The sequence below is a fragment of the Populus nigra genome, chromosome 15, assembly GCF_951802175.1.
Source record: "Populus nigra chromosome 15, ddPopNigr1.1, whole genome shotgun sequence".
NCBI classification, from domain to species: domain Eukaryota; kingdom Viridiplantae; phylum Streptophyta; class Magnoliopsida; order Malpighiales; family Salicaceae; genus Populus; species Populus nigra.
Window position 1 is genome coordinate 14,643,917 of NC_084866.1, and position 14,197 is coordinate 14,658,113.

Sequence of the window (14,197 nt, forward strand, 5' to 3'; positions counted from 1 at the left end):
CTTCAATAAATAAACCAAAATTCACATAGTTTTAATCCCAACCATGTGCTGATTATTTTAAAAAAAAAATAATAATTAAAATGAGTTGTTTTGATGAAAAAATTATGTGAATGAATTTATGATCAGGCTTTGGTAGAACTAAATAATTTTGTTCCTTTTTTTTATTTTTTTCTACACTGGATAAATTTAGATTCTAGATCCACCGGATTCCAGTTATTTAGGAGACGACTGGAATTGTTTTTAATAAAAGAAGACCTGGAAAAAGGTACATGATAGAGACATCTTACGTCGGAGTACTAAACTAGGTAACTAACTCACTCCCGCTGACTTCGTCCTCTTTATCCACTCTCACTTTCGCATTTAAATAAACTTCCAAGAATTCTAAAAACAATATCCCAACTCCTTGATTTGATCACTTTATCTCATTATACATTTTTATTATTGTTAATTATACGTCAAATATTTTCTTGGAGTGGAGAAGGAACTGATCACTAATGGAGGGAATAGTATCGTCAAAGCAGCAGCAACCTTTGGTTTTTGCTTACTATGTTACTGGTCATGGATTTGGTCATGCCACTCGTGTTGTTGAGGTACATGAATAATTTGCTTCTTTTTGCTCATCTTTGGTGAGATTCTTGATTTCTTTTCTTAGATCTTTTCTCTCGTTTTTTGTTTTCGGAAATATCTCAATGCCCTTTGTTGTTTTTTCCCTAAAACTTTCCTGAATGTTCTTCCTCAACGCCCCGGCTATTCACGGAAGGTGCAAGGGAGATGAATAGTCATCTTCCTCTGCAAGATATCGAAGAATTTCTTAGGAGGGGGATGGATAAAGGATCTTAGAGTGTTTAAGGTGGAGCCCGGAGGGTACCTTCTCTTTTCACATGTGTCTCTTCCATTGAGTCTCATTGAACCAGAACCTTTGATTGATCCCTCCTGAATATATATGTTACGGGAGCTGAATTTAATCGTGGATCAGCTTATATCATTCTGTTTAAGTGATTTTGTAGTTAAGGTATCTCTAGATTATATGTTGTGGTAATGCTATTCATCCTGCATGAGTTTTCCGGATAATACCAGCTGTTTGATGGTTCGAGTCGTATGAGATATGTCCTCGGTCGAGCCCACCCGTCAATGATAGGATGGATATTTTGGAATGAACAGCATTGCTTAAAGAAATTTGTAACATCACATCACTATTCCACGAGTAGGGTTTTAAATTTTGTAATTCACATTTTTTTTAGTCATTTATTGATGTTTTGCAGTCTTACAAAGCAATGATATAAATATTTGGTCGAATATGCAATTTGTATGTCAGATTATAGTTCACAGAATTCAAAGATTATTATTCTGTCTACTTATGTAATTAGTTTTCTGATATCAATATTTAAGAGCAAATTTTAATATTTGATGTGTTGTGATTTGCAGGTGGTTCGTCATTTAATTCTAGAGGGACATACGGTTCATGTGGTTACAGCTGCACCAGACTTTGTTTACACTTCTGCAATACAGTCGCCGAGACTGTTCCTTCGAAAGGTTACTTTTTGTTGAATTGATGTGCTGTTATGCCTTGAACATCCTTATGATCTTGTAGTTCTGGGAAATTGAGTTTAGTCGTATTGAGGCCTTCTAGACTTAAGAGGTGTGACCCTTTGCTCTACATATGCAATGGCAGGAGCTGCTGGATTGTGGAGCTGTTCAATGTGATGCCTTGACAGTTGATCGTATTGCCTCCTTGGAAAAGGTACGGTGCAAGCCCAGAAAATGTTTTCAAAGTCATAGATTTAAATGAATAGCCTTTCAGGTTAACTCATCTTTCATTCCAGGTTGATTGGTTGACTGACTTTGTTTTCTTATTTTGTTTAACTCAGTATTCTGAGACAGCAGTAATCCCTCGAGAGACTATCTTAGCAACAGAAGTGAAGTGGTTGCAGTCTATTAAAGCTGACCTAGTGGTACCTAAATGCTCCTGATCTTTTCCGCTATACATGCATACATATGCTGTTTACAGCTGTAGGCAGCATTTTCTTATTAGTCTTTCATATAACAGGTTTCAGATGTTGTTCCTGTTGCCTGCCGAGCAGCTGCAGATGCCGGCATCCGTTCTGTTTGTTGCACCAACTTCAGGTAATCTGTTTCGTTTTTTATGGAAACAAGTGTACACATCAGTTAGTGTCCATGTTGAGGTTACCTGAGTGGCTTTGAAATAGGTCGATGATTTGGAGAAATTGTAATCGATAACAGGACTCTCTCTACTGAATAAAGGAACTTTGAATAAGTTGTGTTTAATTAACTTCGGAGAAAAAATGAGATATTGATATACGAACTAAAGAATTGATTTTAGTGGCAGACTGTTGGTTATCACCACGCCTGCATTTTTTATATCTGCATAACTCACCATGACCATTTCTACTGATCAGCTCTACGTACTCTACATAATTGTTAATATTTGAAGTCTTGATGTTGCTATCATGTTTTTTTTTCAGTCCTCACTCCTGAATGTAAGGTTACATCACTATGTTTATTCTCCCTTCTCTGAAAACATTGGCAGTTGGGACTTCATCTACGCAGAATATGTGGTGGATGCTGGATCACAACATCGCTCGATTGTTCTGCAGGTATCTTTAATCTTTTCATCTCTAGATTGAATGCCTTTACAACTTTTGATTTATATTATTGGTCAAAAAAATTTCAAGCGGACTCACTATTCATGTAGCCCGCAATCTTCTGTGATTATGATGAACACTGATATTCATCATGCTAAATCAATTTGTGGCCATGAAACTTTTTGCAGATTGCCGAGGACTATTCTCACTGTGAATTTCTAATACGTCTACCAGGATATTGTCCAAGTACGTTTGTGAAATCATATTTCTATCCTTTTATTCGCCTTTCAGCTTTTGTTGTTGTTTTGCATCAGTTTGAAAAGAGCTCTATTATGCTTTATTTCCATTATTGTCTGCTCCTACTTTATTTTCTTATTTCTATCAGTAGGTTTTCTAGTTAGCTGATGTTATATGCTGTTTCATTTTGCAGTGCCTGCTTTTCGTGATGTTCTTGATGTACCCCTTGTTGTGAGGGGACTGCACAAATCCAGAGCAGAGGTCAGGTGTTTCGCTAAATTGTAAAGAGTACCATTACTTTATTGATTTAAAATGTAGTGTGCAGAAAGCAAGTAATGTCTCTGTAGAGCAGGTCAGGAAGGAGCTCGGAGTTGAAGAGGATATGAAGCTAGTAATTTTCAATTTTGGCGGACAGGTGAGCATTGCTTGTGTTTTCCCTGGTATGTTGTTAGTACAGGGCATTTGATCTGCATTACGTTGGCCGAAATTTTTCTCTGTTATCTAACGAAAATTTTTCTGGAACACTACCTGGTTGATCTCAGAAATTGATTCTTTTCTCCTAAACTACTTATCAAAAAAGGCCTAAAAGAATTTTTCTGGATATTTTTCTGATATTTTTTTATGAAGGTTTAGTTATTAAGATCTATGCTGACTCTTTATATGCCATCATCGGGCAATTGTAGCCTGCTGGGTGGAAGTTACAGGAGGAGTTTCTACCTCCTGGTTGGAAGTGTGTGGTAAGTTCTACTCAGGTTATGTAATGGTTATTGAACTCACTTTGGATTGGATCTATGCATTTTGTTCTGATGAAATTACTTTTGTAATCTTTCTGAGATAGGTATGCGGGGGTTCTGACAAGGAAGAATATCCCCCGAATTTCATCAAGCTTCCGAAAGATGCTTATACGCCAGATGTGATAGCAGCTTCAGACTGCATGCTTGGTACTTTGACTGAGACTGTTCTTTTGTGCTGATAGAGCTTAATGCTTAAAACAAAATTTTGATAGCGCAGTGCATTTTCTATTCCAGGGAAAATTGGATATGGCACATTTAGTGAAGCTATGGCATACAAGTTGCCGTTTGTGTTTGTACGAAGAGATTACTTTAATGAAGAGCTGTTTTTGAGAAACATGCTTGAGGTAAAGTTGCTTATATTGTGTTTGTTTTTGTTTTACTCTTACCTAATATTCAGCATTTAACAGTAAGTGTTCAAGGCAACCATGTGAAGTGTTCTGTATCTTATGTCGAAACAGCATTATCATGGAGGTGTTGAGATGATTAGGAGAGATTTGCTGACTGGATGCTGGCAACCCTACCTTGAGCGTGCCATTAGATTGAAACCATGCTATGATGGAGGTGTCAATGGCGGTGAGGTATGCTTTTATGTTAAATTTTCAGCTTTTACGCCGTAATTTATTGAAAAGTTTTAATAGAACTAGAGAAAGGTTGATTCTATACAATCCAAGAATCAAGTTGATATTGGAAAATTCAAAAGTTTTCTACAAGTGCATGTTCTGTTGCTTTGTTCAGGTTGCTGCTCGCATACTTCGGGATACAGCTCTTGGAAAAAATCATGCTTCTGATAAGGTGAATTTGATTTGCCTATTGATTCAGTCAGTACAATTCAAATGTCATCGGCTTGCAGACAAACCACTATATCTGATATAAATTTTGCAGGGGGAATGTCATGTTCTGGTGCATGTTTCTACCATGAGCATTTCTATATTGCTTTCCGAATCCCGTTTCTACTAAAATTCTCTTGGTTTCCTTTATCTATAGCCTTGTGGAGCAAGAAGATTGCGAGATGCGATTGTGCTTGGATATCAACTACAAAGAGTTAACAACAGAATTATAGGTATTCCAGATTGGTACAATCTTGAAGAAAGCAAGCTTGTAGGTCGTTCATCAGAAGGCTCCCAATTCTTGAGGTTGTTGTCATTAAACTTACTTGGTTTGTGAAAATTGATCGTGTTTCCTTTCTTTTCATCTCATATTCATTTGTCTTTCCCTTTTGTTTTCTCTTTGTTTTAAGTAGAGAGGTAGAAGACTTTGAGATTCTTCACGGTGACCCTCAAGGTCTTCCCGATACAATGGCGTTCTTAAAGAGCTTGGCAGACATAGGTGCAGGACATGACTCAAAAAAGGATACCGACGATGAAGTGCGGGAGGATTTGGCTGCTGCTGGATTGTTCAACTGGGAGGTGATTCTCGCTTTCTTATGATCCTACTTTGTGTTCCGTTGATTAATTTTTGGCAGAAAATCATATATATTCTATGAGGACAAAATTGACTTAGTCATCAAACTTCTCTTGTAATATCTCACCTTAATTTGACCTTCAAAGAATCATTTTGCGCCAGGAGTTTTGCTAAACAAATTCTGCTGAAAAGGCCAGAAAAGGGAACAAAAATTAGAATAACTTTTATCTTTTTGGTTCTGCACATGCTTATGCAGTTCTGTTCTGTTTATGTAGAAGAAAATATAAAGTCATGAAACATCAGGTGTCATGAGACTTGTATGTTTGTGTTCCTATGTGATTAGAACAACTCGAATGCGACTTAGAGTGTACAGATCTCTCTGCTGTATTGGCTTGATACTGATGAAATTGCCCCCCCTTGTTTAGCCACAATATTTTATGTTGTGATGTTAAATTTTTCAATATGATGCATGGTTACGCAGGAGGAAATATTTGTAGCAAGAGCACCAGGGAGATTAGATGTCTTGGGTGGTATTGCTGACTATTCAGGAAGTCTAGTTTTGCAGGTTAGTATTTATTTCTCCGCGTCACCTTGCGGCCTTGCTCAATCTTTTTCATGCATGACTCTGCATGATTGTTATGGATTTTCTTTGTTTACAAGCAATTTTGCATAGTTTTTTTTCTTTTTTTTCCTGCAGATGCCTATCAGAGAAGCTTGTCATGTTGCTGTACAAAAGAATCATCCAAGTAAACAGAAGCTGTGGAAACATGCACAGGCTAGACATCATGCTGATCACGAGAAACTTGCACCCATTCTAGAAATTGTAAGCAACAAACAAGTTAACTTTGTCATCCTGGCTGTACGAGTTAATTGAGTGAAGTTTATATGAAGATTAAAATTAAAGAAATTGAAAATTGAATAGTATTTAATGAGGAATAAAGATTCAATAAAAGAATACACAAGCTAATGCGGTCTCTACTTATTTCAAAAGCACCAATTTAATTTGAAGTGAAAAATTAGTAGTTTTCTTCTCCAATATATTCAAACTCTGGGGCCATTTCAGGTGTCATTGGGCTCAGAATTGAATAATCGTGGACCAACATTTGACATGGATCTATCTGATTTTAAAGATGGTGAGAAGCCAATATCTTATGAGGCAGCAAGGAAGTATTTTGCCAAAGATCCATCTCAAAAGTGGGTAGTTATTCTCTACTTTGATATGTGATCTTTATGTGATTTGCATTCTAGTTGTTACTCTTGAAACTTTTTCAGGTGGGCAGCATATGTTGCTGGGACAATTCTGGTACTAATGACAGAGTTGGGTGTTTGTTTTGAGAACAGTATCAGCATACTGGTTAGTTTCTATTCACTTTGATCAACTGAAATATTATCCAGTATGTGAGCTTCTTGTTTTATTGTTTCTTCATTGTTGTTGATCATTTCAGTTGATTTTCAGGTTTCTTCAGGAGTCCCAGAAGGAAAAGGCGTTTCTTCATCTGCAGCATTGGAGGTTGCCACCATGTCTGCTATTGCTGCTGCTCATGGTGACTATAGTTCTTAACATTATATGCCTGCAAATATTTCTGTTGTTTGGTCATGAGATTCTCCTTTAGAACCTATTGTTAATGTTAATATATAATAATTAATTGAGCAAACTTCTCACCGTGCTGATCTTTGTCTGTCTGTGTGCAGGTTTAAACATTCCCCCGCGAGATCTTGCTTTGCTTTGCCAAAAGGCAAGTTATATCGCCGAAAATATATTTGGTTACATTTCTTTTGATTTATATTTATGAACTTTGAAACTCATCTATTCAATAGCTTATCTAATCAGTGAATTCCTATAGGTGGAGAATCATGTTGTTGGAGCCCCATGTGGGGTGATGGATCAAATGACCTCTGCGTGTGGGGAAGCAAACAAACTTCTAGCGATGGTATGCCAGGTAAGTGTTACAACCAGTGCTATTATTAGGTTTGTAATCTCTGAGGTAATAGTTTATGTTACATAAACTCTGTATTCTGTGCAGCCTGCTGAGGTACTAGGAGTAGTTGATATTCCTTCCCATGTACGATTTTGGGGCATAGATTCAGGATTAAGACACAGGTATGACATTTTCAAAATTTCCTGGCAATGGCAGGACTAAATTCAGATTAGAGACACCAGGATCTGATAAGTTGTTGTAGCAGTACAGTATAATTGCAGTTTTTTCCTCTCTACAGTGTTGGTGGTTCAGATTATGGATCTGTGAGAATTGGAACTTATATGGGCCGAAAGATAATAAAGTCTACAGCTGCAGGACTGTCGAAGGGAAACAACAAAGACGACATGGACAAGGATGGCATCGAACTGCTTAATAATGAGGCTTCCTTAGATTACTTATGCAATCTCCCACCTCATAGGTAACATGTCACTGTCTTGAGTACTTACGGACATGATTACAAACGCTCTGCTTTCTACGCTTCTTTTTCCTCTTGTCTTGGATCCCTATCATCTTTGCTTTGGACATGATGTGGAATTCCAAGCTATAATCACCGTTCGCATCATTTTACAGGTACGAAGGTGTGTATGTTGATAAGCTTCCAGAGACTGTTGCAGGTGAAGAATTCATAAGGAAATATGTTAATCATGAGGATTCAGTCACAACAATAGATCCCAAACATATTTATGCAGTTAAAGCACCAACCAGGCATCCAGTTTATGAGAACTTCAGAGTCGAGGTCAGTAATCTATATTCTTATGAGCACTATCTCAGTAATCTATACACTGATAAAAGTTATGAGAAGTGTTTTCCTCGCGCTAGCTTCCTTAACATGGTGATAGAGAAAATCCTCTTTAACAATTTTTTGGATAGATTTTCTTTGCTTTTTAGTACAAATGATTTTTTTTTCTTCAAGCTATCACACTTCTTTTACTTGATCTGTAGGCTTTCAAAGCATTATTAACTGCTGCTACTTCGGATGGACAACTTTCTGCTCTTGGGGAACTTATGTATCAGGTATTGCTGTAAAACACAAAATTTGGCTTGCTGTATAAGCACTTAATCTGATGATGCAATCATTTATTGCAGTGCCATTACAGCTATGGTGCGTGTGGACTTGGCTCTGATGGGACAGACAGACTGGTAGAACTGGTACAAGAAATGCAGCACAGCAAAGCTTCCAAATCTGAAAATGGGACTCTGTATGGAGCGAAGATCACCGGAGGGGGAAGCGGTGGCACAGTTTGTGTTATCGGAAAGAATTTTGTGGGAAGCAATGAGCAAATTCTTGAAGTATAGCTTTCTTTCAGTTTTCATAACACCTCTGAACACTTCTCTTGTATCGAAAATGTTCTAACAACTTTGATCTTGATCTAATCTCCAGATTCAACGGAGGTACCACGTTGCCACAGGCTTTAAGCCATACGTGTTTGAGGGTTCTTCTCCAGGGGCAGGAAAGTTCGGATACCTGAAAATTCGCCGCCGCAACGCCACCGAAAGAACTTAATGGTTTCTCCATATGTTAATTGACTATTGATAATGTTTCCAGTTGATGATGAATGTGAATGGACTATATCTAAAAAATGATTGTACACAAACTCGATTTACGCTGTTCATTTTATTTTTTTCCTAGTTCCTAGTAATAAAGAACCGCAGACGCATCCGATTTTCTGTAACCTTTGGAAAAATTGCGGTGTCATGGATTGTATTTAACGTGGCATATAAAAAATTCGATTTTTCAAGCACTAGATTACAGAGAAAATGTGTTTAATTTATTCTGAAATTCAATAATTCATAAAATTATTCTAAAAAGAACAGCATTACGGCGAATCATCCCACAACTTCAGAAGTCAGATCATTTACAAGAAAAAGGAAGACGATTCCTTAGGATGGTTGTGATATTAAGCACTGGCTTATTGTTATGAGTAAACCTTCCTTCTAGAGATGAGATTATTGTTCTTGGAAAAAACAATGTAATGAGATCCGTCTTAAAATCATTCTTATTTTTTTTTTCTAATATTTTTTTTAATTAGTATATTTTATAATTTTTTTTTCTTAACTTCACCTGCAACTACATTAAAATAAAAAAAAATTCTTTTTTTTTGTTTTTTTTCACTATATTTATTTTTTATTTTATTTTTAATTGTTTTTGTTCTTAATAACTGTATGAATGTTGTTGTAGGATTTTTTTTAATATGAGATCAATTTTTAGTTCATTTATTAATAGGATTTTTTAATTTTTTTTCATATGATTTTTTTTAGTTGAATTTATTTTTTCATGTTATTTATTTGTTGCAGATTTTTTTGAGTTGATTTTCTTCTTCTTTTTTCCAAGCATTTTGAGTATTATATATAGAGTGTTGATTAATATTAATTTAATTATTTTATATTTTTGTAAAATATATTTTTAAAAAATATTTTTAAATAATTACTGACAGAATTACATACGATTTGTTTCCGAGGGAATTATCGACGGAATGAAATTTTTTTTTGCTCGCTTTTTCCGTCAGTAAATCCATCGGTAATAATATTTTTTTATTACTAACGGACTTATCGATGGACAAAAAATTACCGATGAAAAATTTATTAACAGAGACTTTTTGTCGGTGATTTCATCGATAATTTTCTTACCAACAGAATAATAGTGCAATTTTCTGTCGGCAAATCTAAAAATAGTGGTAGTGTACAGTTTCACCAGAGATCCCACTTCAGAGTGAAGCACTGCAAGCTTTCGAAAATTATTCAAATATAGCCACCGAAGATTACTCAAACTGCTAATATATATGATGGTAGCGATGTAACGCTGGTGTTGGATAAGTCTAAAACTCGAAGTCCTGCCAAGTACATGTCCGAGCTGCCGTTTTTCATTAACAGATCGTGAAAATACACATTACAATGAAGAGGAGAAAAACCTCTCTACTAAACTCAAACTTCTCTCACACTCACAGCACTCTTACTCTCTATTTCTTAGTGTCTATCAGCTCTCATAACCACCTCTACTTATTGATGAAATGGGGAACCGATCTCCCTATTTCAGTAAATAATGGCAGCCACTTCTTGTCATCATTTAGGTCACGTAACTTTCTACCATTTTGGCATTCATCATGCACCCATATTGGACATGGGATGCTGCCATTTGTGTCCACACATAACGTGAAAAACATACATGGCATGGTAACAGCCCATTGACGGACCAAGCTAAATCAGCAAGCATGCCACAAACCCTTGAGTATAGCTCCTTGTGTTTGCCCTGCTAGGCCGCCACCACTAGCTTAATTAGCAGCCTGGTCATGGATGGATATGTTCTCTTACTAGCATTTGGGAAAACAAGGATACATGCATGAGTTTTGTTATACTCTAGATAAGAAGCAAAACAAGATTTCAGATAAAGAACTATGAAGTATAAGATTTTGCTAATTTTAAAGAATTTGGAACGTCCACTAGCATATTATCTTCCTTGAATTTGGAACGTCCACTAGCAAGAGTACCAGTAACATGATGATGAGCTATCAATGATTTTTTATTTATTGTTTGAAATTTCCTTTACTTTTGCCTTTCATTTTTGATCCGTTGGAGATTAATACACCAATAAATTGAAAGAATCAATAAGAAAAGAAGTTCATAAAAGGGTGATTTTGTCTGGGTTTTGTCGAGGCATTTCTTAGTCTCAAAATGAATTTTTTTTTTGTATTAAAATAGAATAAATTCTGTGTGGTTAATCGAATGATGTATATTAGTTAAATTAGCTACTATACTTTAATTTTGGCTATATCAACCCTATTTTTTTTTAAATATGACTAGACTGACTTAGTGAATAAATTAGGAATATAAAAACAAAAACCACAATTAAAGCAGGAATTTAATATATGTTAATATAGAAGGACATTATATACTAAAGATTTTTGTGTTCAAAATTGAGTATAAGTGTTGTCAAACCATTTTAATCTATCATTAAATTACTAATTTTCATAATTTTCAATTTTTATCTTAGATTAAAAATAAATCAAAATTTCAATTTGTTTTTGGAGAAGAGAACAAATCACATATTGTCTACAAAATATGAAAATAGGCTCAATGACACGTGCCACATATCATAAAGCCCAGACAAACAAATCTAGCTCGAAGTACCTAAGAGGCTAGGGCTACGGTTGGGCTCAAAGAGCAAACTAGATTGTCCCATGCCCACCATAGAACCCTTAGGTTCATAAGAAATCAAGAGGCAAATTACGAGTGAACAGTTAAAAACATTGATAATTAGTAAGAAAAGTTTGATAATGTTGTATATCAGATTAATATTAATATTTATTTTACATGCAATACATTTAATTTAATTGAAAAAAGAATATCAATTTAAAAAAATATCAAAGTTAATATTAATATTCTTTTTACATGTAAATCATGGGGATCGAAAAATCCCCACCCTAGTATATTTTAATTTTCTAATCAATCTTCAATATACTAATAATAAGTTTATTAAAAATCCCAATGTCTTTGTTCCAAAAAATAGGGAATGTTAATGGTATAATTGTCAGATCTAATTCAGGATTTAACCCAGTTAAAATCTAAATTATTTTAAAAAATTCAATTTTCTATTATATATATAAAGTGATTTTAGTTAATTCCTACTCTAAATAAATTCATCTTTTCTTTTTTTTTTAAATTAACTTTTTAACCTGTCGGGTCTTGACTGATGAAAGCTTCATCGTGTTGATCTTCGGTCGGATTTCGACCAGATTTTTCAATCAACATGCGGGATTGAATTGAGTTTTGACAAGCATGGGTAATCAGCAACCCTAGTTTTATGTTCTTCATTCTGCAATTCCATCTGAATCAAGCACAGTGCATCACCTGCGGACACACTACAATCAGCATACGTGGCAAAACCATACTGGCCTGTTAGCAATTCTGAGTCTAGTCTCTTGGAAACACAATGGACCCAAATTTGTCAAAGACTTGCTAAGGTCCCACCATATAGTGATTTGGTGCAATAAAAATCCAACACACTGCCATCCTTTTTACGTACAGCAGAGGCAGAGCTACTCATGAATACTTTCCTGGCTTCTACAATGGCAAACCCTCCTCTAAATGTAGATGTAAACAAGCAAGCAATAAGCTTCAACTCAAGAAACATTGAAGCACAATGTCCCCTTGTAGGATACTCTAAAAGGAGGATTGGAAGGATTAATATAAAATCGCTCCAACCTTAGATTTGAGGTATAGTTTTTTTAAGGTCCAAAATATATTTTTGGTACTTATCTATATATGAACTAAGAAATTCAGGCACTCGTGGCAGTATGAGGTCAAGAAAATTGATAGTCATATTGTCACTATCATTTTATTAGCAAATGATCCGAAGTGATAGGAACGATCACTTTTTATCCCTCCTAATTATGATTTAGTATCCATTTGTCTACATATATCGCATTTTAAACTGTATTTAACTTGAAAAAACACATTATTTTTTATGTTTTTTCAAGCTAAATACAATGAACTTGTCATAGGTTAGAGTAGGGGGGAGGTAGAAATTCTGGACTTGATTGATGCTTTTCAAAGAAAAGCGAATCACTCCATCCATATGCATTCATTTATACTGAAGAACTTTAGTGCCTTTTGAACACGATCAATATTAGTGATCAGCATGATTCAATAGATTATAGAATCATTCCCTTTTGCCCACCATAAATGAAACTATATATTCTCATAATATATAAATCTATCTTCATGGATGCTGACATAACCACAACATTGAACATTCCATGTGATCCATGGACGATAATTAAAATCTGATGGGGTTGAAGGGGTAGGAGTAGGGCCAAGATATTGTCTTCTTACAAATGGGGTATAGGCTGTTTTCATGTGTCTGTGTCAAAATTTATTGTAGGCTAAGTATCGATACCTATTACCATGTAATAGTCCAATGATTTAGAGACCCTACGTTTCTTCCAATTCTATTATGCGTGGTCCAAAAGGTAAAGGAAGGGTTTGGATTGAAAAGGGCTACACACCGAATTAATAAAGGACTTGACTTACAAGAGACCTCCATGGCTGCTATATCCCATATATAGTTGTAAACCTAGCCTGGCAGACGGGGCAATTCAGTGGCTCGGATATTTAAAACATGATTTATACCGGGTTTTATTTTAAATTTACTTATTTAATCAAAATAATATTCTTTGAATTTTAACAAAAAAGAAACTCAAAAATAAATCAATCCACCTCAAATGAGTTCTTAAAACTACGTTGTTACAGTAGCTGCATGCACAAGTCGAATTAGCTGGCTTGAAGAAGATACAAACCTTTCAAGTCGGCAAGTGTTTTGCATTTAATGCTCTTATCCATGCACAGCCAGCCAATCTAAGTTAGTGAACCAGACCTTGCCATGCATGTCTAAAAGATTAATTGTTTATTGTGACGTCAATTTCTTAGGATTGGAGTGATAGGAATTTTTATGAATTTACTGGCGTAAATAGTTCGTTATAAACTTATTCTGGAAATATAGAGTTTTGTCTCGTTATGTAAGAAATAATACGACGATATCTTTCTCTGCGAGGAAAAAAAAAGGAGTTTTGGAAATAAATTTAACTAGTGTGTGGCATGAAGAAACAAAATTATAATTTCTATTGGCCAAGTTTTTGCCATCTTGCATGTTTGATATCCACAAAAATATATATAATATCAAACCAACAACCAGAACATGGCCATGCTTTCTTGGCGATATTAAGGGCATCCATGCTTGTCAATTGATCCCACATGCTGTAAATAATTTTCCAAGATTTGTACAATCTTCTAAGAGACGTGTACTATATGTATGAGGACCCTGTTCTGAGGAGAGAATTGTGCAGAAAAAATCATTATTCTGTCTTTGTTCTTTACCCACGGTGAAGGAGAGCGAACCCCCTGCGACGGTCAGCGTCCTGCATGCATGTGTTTTCCTGAAAAAAGGATCAAATGACAGAGAAGGGGAGAAAGGAATTGAAGAAAACTACAATATGGGAGACGAAATCTAGACAAATATTGTTGAAGAGCGACGATTATGGAAGCGCTTTATAAACACTGTGTTGTGAATATCTTTTTTTCTATATGGAAAGCCTTTCTGTCTAATTTTCAATTTTTTTATAAAAAAAAAAACAAAGAGTATTTCTTAATTAATCCGTTTGTGTATCAATCAAAATATATAAGTCCTTTT

At 35.2% G+C, this 14,197-nt stretch overlaps 1 protein-coding gene across 1 annotated transcript; it reads left to right on the forward strand.

The window, feature by feature from the left end:
* Nucleotides 1-494: 494 nt before the first annotated feature.
* On the forward strand, nucleotides 495-8,687 carry LOC133673804 (L-arabinokinase-like). Its single transcript, XM_062094697.1, has 29 exons — nucleotides 495-590; nucleotides 1,426-1,533; nucleotides 1,673-1,741; nucleotides 1,869-1,952; nucleotides 2,048-2,124; nucleotides 2,549-2,615; nucleotides 2,792-2,849; nucleotides 3,034-3,101; nucleotides 3,193-3,255; nucleotides 3,524-3,577; nucleotides 3,679-3,781; nucleotides 3,869-3,978; nucleotides 4,093-4,212; nucleotides 4,370-4,426; nucleotides 4,619-4,767; nucleotides 4,875-5,040; nucleotides 5,517-5,600; nucleotides 5,733-5,858; nucleotides 6,099-6,229; nucleotides 6,308-6,389; nucleotides 6,492-6,579; nucleotides 6,728-6,771; nucleotides 6,880-6,979; nucleotides 7,118-7,136; nucleotides 7,253-7,432; nucleotides 7,585-7,750; nucleotides 7,957-8,028; nucleotides 8,101-8,304; nucleotides 8,396-8,687. The coding sequence occupies exons 1-29, from the start codon at nucleotides 495-497 to the stop codon at nucleotides 8,516-8,518; spliced, it is 2,868 nt and encodes a 955-aa protein (XP_061950681.1). The 3' UTR covers nucleotides 8,519-8,687.
* Nucleotides 8,688-14,197: the final 5,510 nt, after the last annotated feature.